The following is a 20,307-nucleotide window of genomic DNA, read 5'->3' on the forward strand; positions in this document are numbered from 1 at the left end:
CGTTTATTTCTTTCGTTCTTTCTTTTTTGCTGCCATTTCTCTATAGCAGTCTTATTCGAGCGTTGGCCGTCTGGAGAGAGAGAAATGGGGCACAGTGAAGCCTCTGTTCTCCACTTCTTCATCTCACATTATCTCACTTAGTCTTTTTCCATTAACATTCTCTCTATTAGGCTCTTGGACATGTGCATAATACCTGGAGAAAGCCGTTCCCATAAATATAAGTGTCAGTTGTTTGGGTGGCACGCATGCAGTTTGAAAGTGGGCTGCACAGTTTGGGAAAAAAATCTAGTATGAGAGTTTTCCTGCAGAAAAATTGTGTTGACGATTTAAAATGCAATGTAATGTTTGCTGCTTCTTTGCATGGCTGCACAATTTGGCCTATTCTTAATTTTATTTCTTAACATATCACAAATTCAGAGCAATTTCGATTAATTGTGCTGCTCTAATCAGAAATCTTCAGCCTTTATTTACTGAACTTGTTGAGATGTTAAAAGCAGCAGGGCCTAATGGGGTCATGGTAACCAGCCTAACTTTGCCCTCCTCATTTTTAAAGTGCTCATGAAAGAGCTCGATGTACTAGAAAAACAAACTGGAACTCAGCTTCCTCCCCAGTCCAACCAGATCATTTCATGAAACTAGGCTGCTTTAGCAACGCAGAAACTGTGATGTATTGACTGATAGGAATGTCTTAGTATTTTCTTTAAACAAGATCCTTGGGCATTTCAATCTGAGGCATGAAACTGCTCAGTGCAGACTGAGAACTCGCCACAATTTAGTGCAGGTTATTGAAAAATTGAGTAGTTATAATTAATTATATTAAACAATAAACTACAGTACACAACAAGCTGGAGCTATCTTTTTTTTTAATGTTTTTGGGCAAATGACAGTGTGCACTGTCTACATTGGCCATATTTTATGGAGTATTGGCCACGTTTAAAGGACAAACCAAACAATACCGTTTTTGTTTTTGTTTCTTTTTTAATTGAAAAATGATTTTGCTACTCCAAGTAGCCATTATTTGACGTGTGTCATGAACGTGCGTCAAAGACTGACAGACAAGCGAAAAAATGGTTGAATAAAGTCATTATTTTGTCTCGTAGCTTCATAAAATCACGGTTGAACCACTGATGTCAAATTTACTATTTTAATGATGTCCTTACTTCAGTTCTGGGTCTTGAACATGTCAGTTGTGTTGCTGTCTATGCAGGGTCAGAAAGCTCTTGGATTTCATTAAAAATACCTGACTTTCTGTTTTCTGAAGATAAACGAAGGACTTGAGGGTTTTGAACAACTTGAGGATGCGTAATTAATGAAAGTTTCATTTTTAGGTGAACTCTCCCTTTAATAAACAGCAAAAATATTTTGCAATTCATAGGTTCAGTAGGTTTTTGATGGAAGTACATTGTAGTTAAAGGCACTAAACATATATGGGACCAACCCCTTTAAAGGGATCACCCAAAACAAACCGTGTGTCAGTTTTCTCACCCTCCACGTGTTCCTAATTTGTATGTTTCTTTTTTCTGTTGAACACAAAATATGATATTTTGAAGAATTTTGGGAACCAAACAGCTGACAGTTTTTTTTTTTCATACAATGGAAGCCAATGGCTGCCGTCAAGTTACAGTTTTCTTTCTTTACACTGCGATTAACGCTCCAGATTGGTGGTTGCAGGGCTGGGTTCAGCTTCCACATTATTTATGCATGATCTCGAATCTACTGGTCGTCTTTCTCTAAATGTTTCAACAACACTAATCAGACTCTGGGCACCTCACTCTCTGCCACCTTGTTTGCTCTGATAATGCAAAAGGATCCTTGGATGGGTTTCCCTGAACACTGCAGTGAATGGAGGCAAGCACAGAGCCAGAGCTGCTTCCATCTCCATGTGCTCACATCTTGACAGCACCACTGCAGATTTGGTCCCCAGCTTTGAATGCTGTAAATAGTTAAAGGGAAGTTCAACAAATAAAAATAGTCATCATTTACTCACCTTCACGGTTTTCTAAACACGTATGACTTTCTTCTGTGGAACATGAACTATGAAGTATAAAATGATAATACACAACATAAACATCTACAGTTTATGTTGTTTATTGTCATTTTATACTTCATAGTCCCTATACACTTTCATTATATAGAAAATAATGGCCACTGGTCAGAATATTTTATTCAATATTTTATTATTATTTTCTTTATTAATTAACTACTATTAACTAAATTTAATCAGCATTTGCTTTGACCATTCTTTTGCAGCTTTTGACCTTGGTGCACTTGCGCATAGTCCCCTTTAATTCTTGTCTGGATGTTCTGTAATGTTCCCGAAACAGACTGGCTAGAGATACTGATGCACAAGCCATTAAAACATGTCGCATAGTTAATCAAAAAGCCTTTAGTCATTCGGTCCCAAGAGACTGCATTCCAGCGCTCTGAATAGCAAGTCCTGATGCCGAGAGACTCTAATACAATTGATCACATTTGTGTGTTTGTGCTGGAAAATGCCGGAACAGCCGGTCAGTCCATAGATCAGTATTAAAGTAGTATTAGTGGAAGCAGGACCAGCCATTGTGGCCTGGAAGGGAAGCCCTTAAGGTACGCATTGTGACTGTGATTGTTTTTCCTTCATCTTGTAAGCCTGTTTATTTTCCTCAAATGACACTTGTAACACTCACTGACACTGGCTACGTTTCCATCCAAAGTTGCGAATTTAACAAAAAAAATGAAGTGCGCAAAATTGGAACATCGCCTAAAAGTTTTGAAAACCTATGGTCTACATCATCAGAGCCCATTACGCTACAAGTACGCCAAGGATGTTTACATGCATTTTAAAAGCAAAATAAAAGAAAAGTTTGACTTGTAAACACTTAAGTCTGTTGTAAGATGTTTACTCCATTTAAACACTTACTTTGAGCTTTTCTATCATGTCAGTTCACCCATAATGCTTCAGTCACAAAGCAAACAGCAGCGAGTCAAGCAGAGGTCAGTTGTCCTCAGGAGGCACAGCCACTTGATGGGATTAAACCAGCAGGTCGATCCTTTTACAGCGTGTCTTGTGAGATTAGAGGAATGCAATGTAATGTAGTGTAATGTGATGTATAGTGTTGTAGTGCTGCATATTACATAATTTGACAGGTGTAGTTACGTTTTGCTTGGTTTAGTTTAAGTTAAGGTATTCTGCATGAGATAAGTTTTTCTATAAGCAAGAAGGTCCTGGTCTCTGACGCAGCCTATTGTTCATTTGTTTATGTTTAAATTACTGGGTAACTGGGTGTAGAAGCTCCTCGTCCATGAGTGTTTTGTGCTTGTTTACTAAGAATAGAATGTGCGTGTCTTTGCTACTCTTAACCTGACTGCGCTGCAGAGCTCTTAGCTTGTAAGTGAGTGGTTTCATTCAAACACATCCATGAAAAAGCCTACATTATCAGCCTGTTCCACAAATGGAAACTGTTAAATTGCAAAAAAAAAAAATTGACAGGTAAAGATACAGCATGTTTTCCACAAAAGCAGCAACGTTCCATGTTTTACACAAATCATTTTCTAAGGTTTATTACGTTGCAAATTTTAAAGACTGTCTACACAAGATGCACCCATTGCAAATAATTTTTCCATTGTGTCAATATGTCATAATTAGTACAAGGCATCGGTTTACTGTCTGAGATTTGTCGCTGGCTTTTCGCAGTCGCCACTTCCAGTGAAGTCAGAATCACTGTTAATAATAACTTTCATTGTTTTTAGTCATGCTGCATCCCGTTCCTCCACGTCTGTCATAGACACCATGTAAAACTGGATTTTTTTCACACTTTGCACCAATATAAGACTATTAGTCAGACGTCCTGTACTGCCCGAGCCAAATTCATTTCAACAACCATTCCTGTTCACACATGACCTCTAAATGGAAAAATGTAATTCAGTTTGCTGCAGAGGCGCCTGCTGTCACATTTTGCCTCAAATAAATGTGTGTGACCTCTCAACTCTGTCATAAATGAGGAAGGGCGAGAGCTTTAGACTTGGTCTGGGGCTATTTTACTAGATGGATAAATGGATGTTTGTATTTTTAATGATGATTAGAATTTTTTTTTTTTTTTTTTTGGTGGATACTTGCTTCACATGTTTTTCACTCGGTTAAAGGTTACTGCTGTTACTACTAGTAGTAATTAAATGGAAAATTAAGCTTTTGTCATTATTTCCTCATCTTAATTTTGTTCAGTATATGGGTAAGCTGTTATTTGAAAGAAGAAACAAGAATTTAAGTCGACGCGAGAGTTGAACTCTATAAGGGTGTTGAATACTAAAAAATGATGTGTTAGTGGGGGTTTTTTGCCACTGTCAGCAAGTAGTGCCAATTTTAAAATAGTATGTAGTGTCTTACCCTGCTTGGTGAATCTGTGATTATAATCAACAGCTTCCTGTTGTCAAAGTTGACTTCCTTGCTTGTCGCCTTTATTATTCTGTGAAAATGAGTGAGAGGTCGCTTAATGTATCTCAGTTTTATCACAGACCCTCTTACATGCAGCCTGTCATTTTCAAAAGCACCTGAAGATCCTGATTTGCAGTGGTCAAGGTGCAACTAAACCCTTTTTTTATTTTGTAGTAAGGATTGTGATTTGAAAAAATCAGTTCAGATGAAGGAGTAAATTTAAATTGTCTAGATGTCAGAATATTATTCATCTCAAGCCCTTTGAATGAGGAGTCTTTTTTTTTTTTTAAAGACGTGCTGTCTGATTATGTACTCTTAGTGACTTTTAAACTGGATTAGGATCAACTTCCCCTGTTCACATCAGAGCCAAAGCTGTTTCAGTCGCCACCCAATGATACACGTTTGTTAAAGGGAGCACAGAAAGTCAGACTATGGATTAGTTGTTGACACAGATTTGAGTTATGTTTGGAATAGCATTTCTGTCAAAGATGAGAGACCGTTAGCATACAGTTTGGATTGGCAGTATTGTTCTGTTCTGGGCAAGAACTCCCAGCGCGTCCATGCAGCTTGGCATGGAGAAGAGCAGGGATATCAGCGATAAACCCTAGGTGAACAGAACAGAACCAACATGAATGTATTGCAGATATCATTAAAGTTCAGAAGGCTGAATCCTGACTGACACAGGAGGAGTTGGGGATGGAGGAGGGTCATTAGGTATTGAGCAATGTGAAACCTGCTGATAATACTGAGGGAAATTATATGTGACCCTGGACCTGGTCTTAAGTGTCAATTTTTCAAAATTGATATATGGTTTGCAAGGATCGGACAATATTTGGCCGAGATACAACTATTTGAAAATCATGAATCCGAGGGTGCAAAAAAATTTAAATATGAGAAAATCGTCTTTACAGTTATCCAAATGAAGTCTTTAACAATGCATTTTACTAATCAAAAATTAAGTTTTGATATATTTACGGTAGGAAATTTGCAAAATATCTTCATGGAACATGATCTTTACTTAATATCCTAATGGTTTTTGGCGTAAAAGAAAAATCTATAATTTTGACCCATACAATATATTTATTTCAATTTATCTAAGTTTTATTAAAAACATTTGCCAAATGAGCCGAAAGTAACATCTTTTTCTAAAGGCATGATTTGATCAGATGGCCAACATTTTTACATAATTATAATAATAACAACAACAATAATAATTATTATTATTTATAAAAAAAAATTATTGTATTTATTCCTGAGATGATACGTGCTAAATTAAACATGCAACATCAGTTAATTTACCAGTGTAACATACTACAGTTTGAAGATTTTGCATACCGCGTGCTGTTTCAAAGAATTTTAGAGGTCGACCGATATTGGATTTTGCCGATACCGATAGCAAGGTTGGACCACACTGGCGGATACCGATTAATTAACCGATAGTTTTTAAAATGGATACTGAAAATAAAAGCATAACAAAAAAATAGTGCTTTATTTACAAAAAAAAAAACTGTGCTGAACCATACTAATAGTAGGAGTAATAATAATAATAACAGCAATAGTAATAGTAAATGTTGAAATTACCACTCTCTAATAGGGCCCTATGAAATCTGTTAATTTTTTTCCTAAATTCCATTTTGTTTATTTCCAAATTCTGTTATTTAATTTTTCTGGATTCTGTTTTTTTCCATTTTAATTTTATTCCACTCCTTTTTAATAGTTCAATTAAAGTTTATTAATCATGAAGTAAGTCTAATGAAATAAAATCATGAAACTTATACATTTTCAAATCAATTTAATAAAAGTTTAACAAAAATTACATGATTAGGGCCCTATGAAATGTTTTATTTTTTTCTTAAAGAAGCCTAATGATTCTTCCCCTCATAAATACAGTGTATTTAAAATTTTATTATTATCAAATCAAGGCATGAAACTTTTTTTTATTTTGTCTTTTAATTACTTAAAATTAAGCAAACTTGTTTTTTGGTTTTTTTTTGCAAACAAAGGGGATTTACTATTAAAATTAAAACATGGAAGAAATTTTCCTTAAAAAATAATGTTTGTTTCATTTTAGTAGTAGTAGTAGGCTATGTACGTTCTACTGAACAATAGACTTCAAAACCAGGTTGCAAAATAAATGAATACCTTTACAGTTCTGTGCATGGAGACTTAGGCCACGGACACAAGTTGACTTCAAGAATGAACAATGGGGCATAGATAAGTTTGAAGTTCAGTGTTTCTAAAACGACGCAAACGGAAAGAGCGATCTATATTATAGCTCTATAAATGAAGCATACAGACTTTATTAGAGCCAAAGAAAGACGTTTCGATGGAAATGCTCAATATACAATTAATTATGTACATTAACAATGATTCGGGGCGAATATAATGTAATTTAATGTTAAACTATGTGAATGACGCTCTGAGGCACAGCAGGATTATCTGTCGGAAGTTTCTCACTGTTCAGCGCAGCGTCACATATCTGAACAAACAGCACGTGTTGTCAGTGATTTCAGCCACTAGAGGCCGCTCTCGCATTGTATAATGAAAACGGAGCCTTCTCAGCCGCTCCAGCAAAGGACGAAAAGCGGAAAACTATCGGCATGGTTTTTTGCCGATAACAGATTGTTCCAGCAATTAACTATCTGTGCCGATTAATCGGTAAAACCGATAAATCGGTCGACTTCTAATGCATTTAGCATGATATACTTTGCAGTAAGCTGTATATGCTAATATTCTATTCCAGTTTTAATTCCTCATCCTTTGTTGTCATGGTCAGGAGCATCATACTGAATGTCATAGTGCTATTCCAACATTAAATGATGAGGACTCAGATATTCAAACCTCAGCACATGTCTGTTTCATAAGTCTGCATTTCATAGATGTTCTGGACATGTCTGCATAAATCAGACATTCAACAAAGGAATAAATACTAATGAACTGTGTACAAGAGAAGGACATCGTTGGCTTTGTTATTATGCAGATGAGTTATTTTGCATTAGATGAATATTAAGTTGTAAGGGAAAATCAAGCGATCATTCAGTGCTGTTCTGACCAGCCTGCAGTCTCTCTCTCTCTCTCTCTCTCTCTCTCTCTCTCTCTCTGTGGGGGATACTGTAGACCACCCTGCAGCTGAATCACGTGTGATTTTTCAGGGCTGTAATTATTAGGCAAACACAGGTTGCTAAGAATATTGGTCACAACCGTTCAGGACGCCTGGGGGCTTCTCGTGTGTGTGTCACCTTGTGTTAGTGTTTGTGAATGTGTTTGTGTCTGTGGACTGTTTTTTCGGTCTGCATGTAAAGACAATCTCCATGGAAACCAGGCGAGGAGTGTCAAAACAGCGCCTAGAGAGGATGCTTTTCACCGTGGCTCGGAGAGAAAGGCGTTAGCACAGATGCTGGCTTGGAGAAGAGCAAGAAGTAAACTGGTGGACGTGCATACTAACACACTTGTGTTTCTGTTTAGTGTTGCACTTTAGTTTTTCTGCATTTGCTGCATTGGGGTTGAATTGAAGATCTATTCTAGTAAAACCCAGGTTTTGGGTTTGGATGAGGGGGGATCAGTTCTGCCGCCATTGTCACTTAAAATTTTGTCTCTTCTAAGTGGAATGACCCCTTAAACGGTGAAGTTGCAAATAAAACAGATTATTGAAGCACATTTTACACAGAAATACGATTTCAGTCTTTCTTCATTAATTCAATGTGTTACTTGCCATTTCTTAGTAATTATTTGTGAAATGAAACATTTTCTAAGAGAAAATAGTTTTGCCTCCAGTTTTTTTTTTTCAGTTCCTTTTGTGTAAATTGGGTCTGTTACAAATGACCAGAAAACACACTCATAGAAGATAAATGCACCCTTTTTAGTGAAAGCAGACTGTACAGTCGCAGCTCTTTATTATAACATTTCGTTATAACTATTTTTATTTGAAAGTCATCATTAAATGTAAAATGACATTAAATATAATATTAGCTATATTATTAAATCTGGTTTTTTATGGAAAAAATAGTAGGGTGTGTAAAAATTAAAAATTTAGAAATTTAAATTGTACAATTATTAAGATAAATTATATTTTAGAATTATAAAACTACACAATTAACAGTATTAAGACTCATTTGTTTGCATTATTTGCCATTATTAAAAACATAACATTTTTATTATATATTTTGGTATCGGCCCTTAAAAAACCCATATTGGTCAGGCACTGCTCTGTCTTATAATCCTCCTTTCTTTTACTCTAAACCAACACACACAGTATGTACTGAAGAGGTCCCTCAAATGCATGTGTTTGTGTGTGTTTGACTGCTCACATTCCAGGACCCTCCACATCTTCCTGTACGCAGCTTTAGGTCTGTGGCATGCAGAGAAGTGAAGGTTTGTTTGTGTGTGTGTGTGAGGGAGGGAGCGGGGTGCTGTAATACTAACACACTACACTGTCCCCCGGCATACCAGTGAGAGTTTAGAGTCTGTGAGCCAAAAACACACATTCAGACCAGCTGTATTCCACATGCACACTCTGCAATGTCCGGTTTAAAGCTCATATCAACAGCATTATCTGTCACCTCGTGTAATGTATTGTCTTTAGTGTCACATGCTTGTTCTGTTAGTATGGCACAGCTTTGAAATTTCTTGTAATTTATGTCTTTGATAGTGAGAATAATGACAGGAAATGAGACTCGGATGGTGGTAATATGAGCCTTAGTCAGACTTGACACCATTTGACACAAATGAAAATGAGTCTGTGAAGCATTTTTATTTTATTAGTATTTATTTTTATTTCTTTATTTATTTGGGGGGAGTTTTGGACTCTCTAGGACCATGGAGGCTCCTGGACCCTTTTTTAGTAAATATTGACTCTTTTTATTAATTTCAGTTTATCACTTCCCAAAGCTGTGTTCCCGGTGTGTTTTCAGTATGTGGCCGCATGCTTCTTTTCATTTGCATCAAATGGAATGTTGCATGAACTCTGACTGAGGTCTACAAAGACTACGAATTCTCTTCTGCTCTGTGGAAGGAGTTCACAGAGGTTGCACGTGTGCTTCAGAAACTTTCTGTCGTCCCGTCCAACGTTCCATCTGAGAGAGAGGTACAGAAGGGGAGACACCAAAAACAGACAGAAAGATGGAACAGACTTCTAGCCAATGACACATGACCCACAGATGCCACTTGGCAATGCACTGTTTGAATTGGGCCTCGAAGACGCGAATGACCAAATCTCCCAAATCCCAGAACTCAAATTTATGGCATTTTATCGGATTCATTTTTAGTCAGAAATGACATGTAGAGTAATGCTGGAATCCTGATTTCATTATTATATAGGTTTGCATTGCACAGCCTTCAAGAGGAAGGCATAAAGAGAGAGGAGGGAGAGGGAGAGAATGAGTGGGGCGGGGGGAGCGGCACAACGATGTCATAATCACAATCGCCAAGCCGGGCCGTTGCCATGGAGACAGAGACATGTGAGCAGGCCGATGGCATCCACAGTGAGGGTGCCTCGACCTGCTGTTCACTTCAAACACTGAGATACAGGGAATATTTTTAGATAAGAGATGCAGCGATCTGCGGAAGGGAGGAGTGACCCAGAGAGGAAACGGAGGTGTGAGAGAGAAATACAATGGTGATGTGATACTGTGCTGTAAAACCCTGATGGTAGCTGATTTTACCTGGTTTCTAGGTGCTGTAGGTTGCTGGGTTTCAAGCTGGAGCTGATGACCTTGGACCAGCTAAAAAAATCATTTTTTCAGAAATCACATTTACCACTTTTTCTTTTTTTTTCAGCAGATGAAGATAATAACAAACGTAATTCATCTTATGAAATCTCAACTGTATTTGGTGTTTTAAGAAATGAAAAATATGATACTTTATTCGTCTTGTATTCATTTCCCCGTCATTCCAAAAATGGCAATAGAAGCACCATAAAGAAAGCCAATATGACTCATCTGCTATAATCCAGAGCTGCGTCCCAAATGACGCACTACTCTATGCTCTTAAACACTATGTACATATATGAAATATATAAGGTTATTTTTGTCATTCATAAGTAGAGTGATAACCCCTATCCCTCTGCTTCGAAAGTGGCCACCTTTACATTTTTGGGTTAAAAGTCCACTTTTTCTGTTTGGAATTTTAGTGTTTATTTATGCTAGGAAACGTCATAGAACAGTTTGTGATTTGGGATGCTGCGCACGTCTTCTCAAGCCACACGATAGCTTTGTGTGAGAAACAGACTCTGTTGACCACTGTGACTAAGTCATTGAGTCAGAAAGTACAGTTTAATAACCAGATCATCTTTTGTTGTGTAAGTTCTTTTGAGCTATTCATTTATAGTTCATTAATAGACTCTGATATGGTCAAAATTATACAGACTTTCTATAATTATATAGACTCTTACAGTATGTGCTTTTTATTCATTTTTTAAGAGTTACTATGAACTGTCTGTTTATCAAAAAGACTTACATAAAATCTTCTGTTCCACAAAAGAAAAGAATAATTGAACCCATTTTCATTTTTGGGGTGAGCTATTACTTGAAATGAAAGGGATGAGAGAATATAATGTACAGGGTGAGAAATAAGAGGAAGTGAGTGGTTTTGAAAGACGAGCTCTGTAGGATGGGGTGGGCTGAGAAAGTTGAAGATGACTAAACAAAAATGAACAGAAAACAGAAGCTGGGGGGAAAAGTCAATGTCTGCAATTTTGCTGCATTATGTCCGCTCTACCCAACTATAATGTGCACATTTTTCTGTAGTTTTTACAAGAAAAAAGAAGTTGACAGCAGCACCAGCAGAGAGACAGATGGAGGATGCGTTACTCAAGTACTGTCGTACATTTCTTCCATCAGCAGTTTTTGATATAATTATAATTTCCCACTGCAGTAGAGCATGGGAAAAGATTGAAACAGAAAAAGAAATGAGGGGAAGGTTTTTAAACATTCAAACTCTGCCTAGATTATGACATCAATCAGAATTTTTTTTTGGAACGAGTGATTAACTTCGTTATCTGTATTAAGCAACGATGGTGGAAGGAAAAATCTAGTCAGATTTCAATATGACTGTCATAAATATATTTCTAATCTTGGACTGTGGCCTGAAACTATTTTCTAAATCTATTGCGCAATAAAATGTAGAAATCAAAGTAATGACAACATTTCATATCGAAGTAATATACGAGAAAGATGGATGTGATTTTCCCGCATATAAGAATCGTTCAATATTTTTGAACAAATCTGCTGAATTATTGGGTTGAGTGAATGTTTCAATGACAGTTCTTGTTTTATTCCCAAAATAATCTAAGTATTTAAACAAATCTGTTGAATGAATGATTCAAGCAACTCTTTCGCTTGTCACTTGTCAGCTCTTACTTGGAAGCATCAAATGGAAAGAGTGACTTCCTGTATTTTGCTCTATTTTGCTACTCTGCCCTCAATGCTTATAACATGGGCTTTAGAAAGAAAGAAAAAATCTTTAGATCAAAGGTGACCCTAAACAGGAAGCTGTTACCATCAGATATTCAGCAGATGTTCACAAGTGCTGTCTAAAAACTCATGGGTAAACTGCTTCTTTATATAGAATGGCACTCTTTTTCCGGCTTACTGTTGTAGTTCTCAACTATTATAAATGAACCCACAGTGATACACCCATATGCTGGTGTGGTTGCAGGGCCCTGGTCTCTCTGACGGAGAACATGATGCATGACTGTATCTGTATAAACTGCTGCTTTAGCTGAACGGTTAGTGGTGCTCAGAGCTAAGGGGGCAAAAATATCTTCACTGAAGATGACTTAAGCTCTGGACTGTTTTCCCAAAGGTGTGTAATTTCCACTAGCTGTACCAAATGAAACTCTGAAAGAATGATTGTCTCCCCTACACTCCATCTGTCTGACATGGTTTGGCGTGTTAGAGTAGCACGGCCCAGTTAGCGCCTGCTGGTAGATGTCATAACTGCACCATCTGGACCCAGAGAGCTTCTTTCTTCATTGATATCCATTCGAATAGTTGTGTACTCTGATAAAACAATTGTTTTTGTTACTTATAATAAAATTTTTGAGGACTTGAAGTAATTCAATGAGACTGCACATGCTACATTTTTGGCCCTGGCACACCATCATGACATCATGTTAAGATAATATCAGGTAATTTGGCCTTTTTTATGACAGGGCATGGATATTTCAGGTTTGAAATGTCACATAATGTGACTCCCCAAAAACGTAACAATATTTTTGAAGAATTAACTTTTTAGCTTAAAAATGTTTTAATGAGATGGAGTTTTTTGCTACCCTGCCCTACCTTTTTGAACCGAAGTACACAGACGAAGAACTAACCACACATTACTTTTTTAACTTCATTATGTAATGTGTGAAGTCACGGACGCACATCGTAGAGCTAGTGCAAGAGAAGCATTTGTGATTAAAAAGTATATAAAGGTCTTTTTTTTCTTTTAAATGACCGATCGTTGCGCTAGATAAGAATTGCTCGGATGAGATCACGTACTGTAGAGCCCTTTGAGCTGCATTGAAAAGGCCATTTGGACCTTCAACCCATTGGCTGCCACTGAAGTCCACTTGTATTCCATTTGTTGTTGCTCAGTGAAACAATTTGGACCAAAATTCAGCTTGAATATAATCCAGGTTAGAAAACGATATAGACCCTGTCATGGTGACTAACTCTATCTGAACCTAAGTCTCCTGACAGCCAATGTTAATTAATTCATATTCTTACAGTAATTGGATGACTTACTGCATCTCTTGCAGGGAAAAGCAAAAACACATTACATTATACAATACTCTATACATTAAACTTAGATTTTTTTCCCCCCAGGTCTTCACCACATACTCGAACGAGGACTACGACAGGCGTAATGATGACGTTGACCCCATGGCGGCTTCGGCCGAGTATGAACTGGAGAAGAGGGTGGAGAGACTGGACCTTTTCCCCGTCGAGCTGGAGAAAGGTACTCGACCTGGCGATGGAGTTTTCCTGATTAAAGCGTGTGTGTTTTTAGAGCCTGTGTGGCATGTTGTCTTAAGGGTCATTAACTTCCTGTTTCTAAACAAACTGACTGAAGCAGCTTGTTTTGCTCTGTAAAGTAAGCAGTATTTGCTGATTAGGAAATCGGAGGGGTCGGGCCCTCTCTCCTAAAGCAGTCTGGTGCTTACTATAGCTACCATATGTGAAATATCACTGCAGAGACGTAGAGGAGTTGTGTTCAGCTGTGGAGTTTTTTTCAAGAGGATTATTTGGAGTAAAGCATATTTATAATTGCTAACTAATTACAATCTTCAAATCTGCTCAAATGATTTACACTCATAGGATTAGTCACACTAATCCCAGCTCATTATCCAATATTTAGTTATTGCATCTAAATCTTTAAAGCTCTTTGAAGTTTGCATTTACAATTGTAAGCTGTTATTTTATTAACCTTTTGAATTAGCTCTTATTTTTTATATTTTTGGCTTTAATTTCAACGTTTTTTTATATATACATTTTTGTTTAGCTTGTATATTTCCATATAGCTTAAATTTATTTGTATCTTAGATTTAGCAGTTGTAGTTCTTAAGTGCAAACTTATTTATTTTAGTTAACTGTCAAGGCAACTTTCCTAATTTGCTTACGGTTTTTATTTTTTTATTTTAAATTTATATATACATTTAATATTTTATTTTATTTCACCTTTATTTGAATTTAATTTAATTTTGAATTGTATTTAATTTGATTTAATTATATTAAGGGGATCATATGAAGCGATTTCAAATTTTCCTTTTCTTTGGAGGGTTACAAGCTCTTGGTGCATAAAGAAGATCTGTAAAGATTCAAAGACTAAAGTCTCAAATCCAAAGAGGTATTCTTTATCAAAGTTAAGACTCTGCCACGCCCCCGTAAAACGGTTCATTCAAACACGCCCCCACATGTCTATGTCACTACGTGGAAATATTTGCACAATGCCGCCTAAATGTTCATGTAAAAGAAAGAAGACGTGGTTTCAGTAACCGCAGTAGTGTTGAAGCAGCCATGTGAGAGAGATCAGGGAGTCAGCTGTCTTGTGTACCGCAAACACAGAGGCATTTTGGCCAATATTCACTCTGCTTCTGACGTCTTCTGAAGCTGTGCGATGGCTTTGCATGAAGAGCATACTGAAATATACATGTTATTTACTAAGAAATGCCATAGGTCTGAAATCCTGCTTGTTCTAATGCGTACTAATGCTTCATGTTGTGTTTTTTATGAGAAGTGTTAACTATTTGTGTGAACTGTTATCAACACCATGATTCCTTCCTGTCAGATAAAGACGGATTGGGAATCAGCATCATCGGGATGGGTGCCGGCGCAGACATGGGCCTGGAAAAACTGGGAATCTTCGTCAAGACAGTGACGGAAGGAGGAGCCGCCCACCGAGACGGAAGGTCAGTGAATTACAGGACATGAGTGGGATTTATATGAATTTGAAGGAAAATGAGAGTGAAAAGAAACTGGGATTCCTTTACCTTCGGTCAGTCAGTGCTACCAGACTTTCATCAGTCTGCAAAATAGATCAAATACCAAAGTCACAGAGGAATCGCCAGAAATGCAGTGGAAACTGTGAAGCTGATGCTGTTAGACTGATATTAGACCACATTTAATCTTTTGTCAGAATGAATAGTGTCCATGGTTCTGATATTTATGAAACAGAAATGTATCTGGAGTTACACTTGACCGAGTATTAATCAAAACATATGTGCATTGATAGAGGAATGGAGTTTATTGATCTATAATGAGTAGAATCTGACCTTGCAATGGCATCTGAGCTCGTCGGGCCCTGGAGGGAGTCATGGAGGTCACAGAGAAGCTATCTCTGTCTGCCAAGCTCAAGAGGTTTGAAAAATATCAGCAATTCAGCCTAGAGAAGCCCACTTCTGCTTATGATGTTCATTTAGATCGCAGGAGATTCAGCGAGTGTTAGGGATCCTAATAAAAACTCCCCGGTCTTGAGTCAGTAGGTTTATGGTGCATTGCAGGGGCTTCTTCCTCTTCTTGACATAACAGTTAGAAACTGTTAGTCCACCTGGAAGCCACAGGAGGTAAAAACATCTAATGAGCCAATGCTGAAATGAGCTTTAGCCACATGTGTGACAGAAGTGCCTAGATATTGACTTTAGCGCTCAGAAATGATTCCATCCTCACTCTCTGGCACCTCATTGGTGCTCCCGCTGTCTATCAAACGTACATCTGCCTTTGCAAAAAGGCTGTTTTGGATGGCGCTGGATAGTTTGACTTGTTTTATGACTAAGAGGATCGATCGATCATTTTAATGGCTTGGATTACAAGAAGAGGGTTTCATAAGTGAGGCACTGATTCACTGCTGCTGTTGGTCAGTTTTTCAGACTCCTTTGGCATTGTTAGTTTTTCTACACGAGATTGATCCGTATCTCTAGATGTACGGTAGCAGCCATTATGAGGATGCACTTTTCCTCCCTGATCTGGTATCCTGGTTATTTTTCTTCTTGGTAGGATCCTGGTGAATGACCTGATCGTGGAGGTGGACGGAACCAGCCTGGTGGGCGTGACCCAAAATTTTGCTGCGGCGGTCCTCAGGAACACCAGCGGCACTGTCAAGTAAGGAAATGAGACTACATTTTCAGAGAGAGTTCATTTAAAGGGGTCCTGAACTGAGAAATCATAATTCCCTTGATCTTTTGACACATAAGAGGTCACTGTACTATAAAAACATCCCGTCAGTTTCAGAACGCCAAACTTTCTCATTAGTCTAAAAACAGCTTGTGTTAAACAGTAGGAAAGAGTGGATGAACTTTATATTTAATGAAGTTCTTCCCAATAAGGATTTGCAGAAAGATTGGAGTATCAGTAACTGGTTTTCCTCGATTTCTTTGTCTGTTAAACAGATTGTTTGATATGAGTATTCATGCGTTTTTAACCTAAATCACAGCAGTGTCCATCTGTGAAGGACGTTGTCTGTCAAACACACAACTGTTAGCCAATCATAGCACTGGGCGTTTATTTCCAACCATGTAAAGCTCCACGCCTATTCCAACAGCGTCAAAACAGCACAGAAAATAGCCTGTTACTTCTAAATGATGATGTTTTTAATATAAACGTCTTGATAACATTATAAGTGGACCTCAGAGAACAGTACAAAAAAAAACAAAAAAAAAAAGGAGTTCATGTTCCCTTTAAAATCTCACAGGTCAAGGTTTGGTTGAGTCCTATATATTAGTATGTTATATTATATTATATTAAGATTGGGGTTTTTATATATATATATTTTTAAAGTCTATTTATTTATTTATATATTTACTTATCCTAAAATACAGTAACAGTAAAATTCATTTTTAATATCAAATTAAATATTCCTGAGTTGAATTTTCAGCAGCCATTTCTCCAGTCTTCAGTGTCACATGATCCTTCAGAAATCATTCTTTTATTTATAATCGTGCATTTATTTGAAAATACATATTTTTCTATGATCTTTTGATCAATTAATTGTGCCCTTGCACTGTATGTATATATATATATATATATATATATATATATATATATATAACTTTTTTTTTTTTTTTTTTTTTTTTTTTTTTGTGATCCTGAAATTTTGAACGGTAATGTGTGTGTGTGTGTGTGTGTGTGTGTGTGTGATATAATTAAATATATGACAAAAATAATAGAATATTCTAAAATATTCACTCAAAAAATATTTAGACCAATGCCAAATTTCTATATTTCTGTATCCAAACAATTTAAAAAATAAAACATAAAAAGCTATATATCATTTGAGTATTATCAGACTCAGTGTGAATGAGTACACAGAGATCCAATGCTTCATTTTTAACTTTTGTTCCACATGTTTTTGTACCAAACATTCAGGTTTTAGTGTATTAGAATTAAATTTCCCTTTATTTAATCCAGCGTTATCTCCTGTCATCTCATTTGGCATCAGATACTCACTGACTCACTATAATCTCTAATATTGCCCTGACAGTTCTGTGTATCGAATAGATTGCTGCTTTCTGTTCCTTTGATTTAACAAAGATCTAAGACCTGTGTGATTGCATCTACAGTGAGGATGAGGGACTGGGTAGTTGTGGCATTTCAAACAAGCCCTGTTTTCTCTTCATGTGTTCTGGCTAGGCGTGGATGGTTCTTGATTGTAGTGCGGGAAAATGGAAAATGTGATTAATAGACGAGGCTTAAGCCCAATGGGAGAGAACATGTTTAATAATAACTTGTGGAATACCTGAGCACAGAGGCAACTGGCAATCATTTGCTTTAAAATTGGATGCAGGTGAAGGCCTACAGCAGGATAGTGAGGAAGTCTTTGAGCCTTTTAGGCTCCATAATGCCGGTCCTTTCCTTCCTGTAAATCATCACAGTTGAGAAATCACTTAAGGAATGACAGCTGGTTCACTAGCTCTTATCTGATTGGCTGGTGTTTGTGTTGCAGGTTTGTGATTGGCCGGGAGAAGCCGGGGGAACAGAGTGAGGTGGCCCAGCTGATCCAGCAGACACTGGAGCAGGAGAGATGGCAGAGAGAAATGATGGAGCAGCGCTACAACCCCTACATGGAAGAAGACGAAGTGGTAAAGCTGCTTCAGATACACCATTGAACCCTTAACAGACAACTTTTTCCATTTGTGACTAAAGCAGATTCAGTATAAGTAACATGGGATGTTTCTGAGTGAAGCGCAGCACTGTGTTCATTTACACATGTGCAGCTCATGATCTGAGATCATGATCTCAGAGTGCTTTGGTTTGACTCATCTCTGCATCTGCTCTGAGTTTTGGGTCCCTGTAACATGCATTTGGAAATGAACCATGCGCCAGCCGTTAAAAAAATGAAGAAAGCATGAAATATTGTGAAGTAGTATCACATTTAAAATACCTCTTTCATAATTGAATCTATTTTAAAATGTAACTTATTCCTGTGATGTATTTTCAGCAGCATTACTCCAGTCTTCAGTGTCACATGATCCTTCAGAAATCATTACTTGTAATGATTTCCTGCAGTTTTCCATCAAACAAATGCCATAAATATTAGTATTGTAATTCTACTGTTGTAAAGAACTTACTTTACAGTGGAATATTACATTAATATTTTTTATTTTGTTTTTATTTAGTAATTTGTCTATTTTAAGTTATTATTATCATTATTTTACAGCCATTTTCATAACAAAATTACATAAATGTTTAGGACTACAAAAAAGCAATGCAAGCCTGTTTTTATGGTATTTCAAATATCAAAATTGTAATCAGAAAAATCACAATACATTTTTTCCCCCCAAATCATGCAGCCATTTTTTATGTTTCCCAAACAGTCCACCAAACAAATCTTTTAACCTATTAATATTCACAAAGAAATCACTTGGGTGGAAAGGACAAACGTTTGTGTTAATATTGCAAATGTACTGAACAGGAGAACTGACGAGACAATGAGACTAATTTCAGATGATGCTTTCTTCAGAGACCATCATCATATACATCATATAGTTCTCTGCAACAGCTTGTTTTTCCATCTATTAAATATTATTTTCACTTCAGTATGTGACAGTTTTATGAGGTGAATGATGCTTGACCTTGTCTTTGGCAATGCATCAAAACACCAGAGGTATTCATTTTTTACGACATGTTTACATTTTTCGAATCATTTAATTGCATAAATCTAGCTGTACCCCTTAATGATGGGCTATTAAAGTGATTCTGGTTGCATGCAGTAGAAGACAGGGTTTCAACATTCAGACTCTTTCAGAATCATAAAATCTCAATAATTAGCTCTATTTTAAAGCACTGCATTGCTCGAACACGTTCATGCTGTACATCCTGTACGTGTCTCATAACTGTCCTCCACACCTGCCCACATTGCCATGGCGCGAGGGGAATTGATGAATAATTCAGATGTTGAAGATTCACAGTTCTCGCAGTCGGTATTCTTGGAGATCTTGGGTGTGAAAGTGAGGGCAGGATTCCATGGCGGTGCGTTTCGCGGCTCTAGATTTGCCGGCTCAGTGCCCTCTCAGCGCGTTCTCCTCCGCATCTCTGAGCTCACATCAGTCTGATGTTGTCTTAACGTTTGACGGTTTGTCTGCTGCTTCACCCTCATGGCGGAGTGCAGACCGATGCGTGGACTTGGGCAGACAGAATGACAAATTGGACTCACTGAGATAAAAAAAATACATGTGTAAATACAGAAGCTCCTCTCCTCTCCGATATATGTAAGGAAATTAATACTTTTATTTACTAGTGACAGATTCAATTGATCAAAAGTGACAGTAAAGACATCTATAATGTTAAAAGATTTCTATTTCAAATACATGTTGTCCTTTTGAACTTTATATTTACCAAGGAATCCTGAAAAAAATGCATGTAATAAATATTTATTTTAATAATCAATGTATTAGAATGATTTCTGAAGGACCATGTGACTGATGACTGGCGTGATGACGCTGAAAATTCAGCTTTTGAAACACAGGAATAAATTAAACATTTTTAAAATATAATCAAATGTCAAAGTTATTTTAAAATGTTATAATATTTCACAATCTTACAGTCTTGATTACATTTTTTCATCACATAAATACAGCTTTTGTGAGCGCAAGACACTAATTAAAAAACAAAACAAAATTAATAAGTAAAATAAATGGTCATATCTATAATTAAATATATATTAAGTAAGTATTTATATTCATAATTTTTATTTTAGATTTAAATATATAAATAAGTTATAAATACATATTACATCATATAATAGTTTATTAAAAATGCAGTGTTATTTTATAATAGTTTTTATTATTTTCTGTATAGAAAGTGTGTCTAATGTGATTGGCTTAACTGATTTGATTTCGAGTGCGGGTCGGGTGTCGGTTCTATTTTAAGCGGGTCGGGTCGGGTGCGGATTTTAATTAGTGCTGCTGTCGGAAAACG

At 36.8% G+C, this 20,307-nt stretch overlaps 1 protein-coding gene across 1 annotated transcript in view; it reads left to right on the forward strand.

Annotated features, from left to right (window-relative positions):
• Positions 1-20,307, forward strand: part of ppp1r9ba (protein phosphatase 1, regulatory subunit 9Ba) — a 45,423-nt gene that overhangs the window by 18,684 nt on the left and 6,432 nt on the right. The window contains exons 3-6 of the mRNA XM_059551732.1: positions 13,222-13,354; positions 14,684-14,804; positions 15,889-15,993; positions 17,834-17,969. Coding sequence (XP_059407715.1) covers positions 13,222-13,354; positions 14,684-14,804; positions 15,889-15,993; positions 17,834-17,969 — 495 coding nt within the window. The remainder of the gene's footprint in view (positions 1-13,221; positions 13,355-14,683; positions 14,805-15,888; positions 15,994-17,833; positions 17,970-20,307) is intronic.

Source organism: Carassius carassius, chromosome 1 (genome assembly GCF_963082965.1).
Source record: "Carassius carassius chromosome 1, fCarCar2.1, whole genome shotgun sequence".
In the NCBI taxonomy this organism is placed as follows: Eukaryota; Metazoa; Chordata; class Actinopteri; order Cypriniformes; family Cyprinidae; genus Carassius; species Carassius carassius.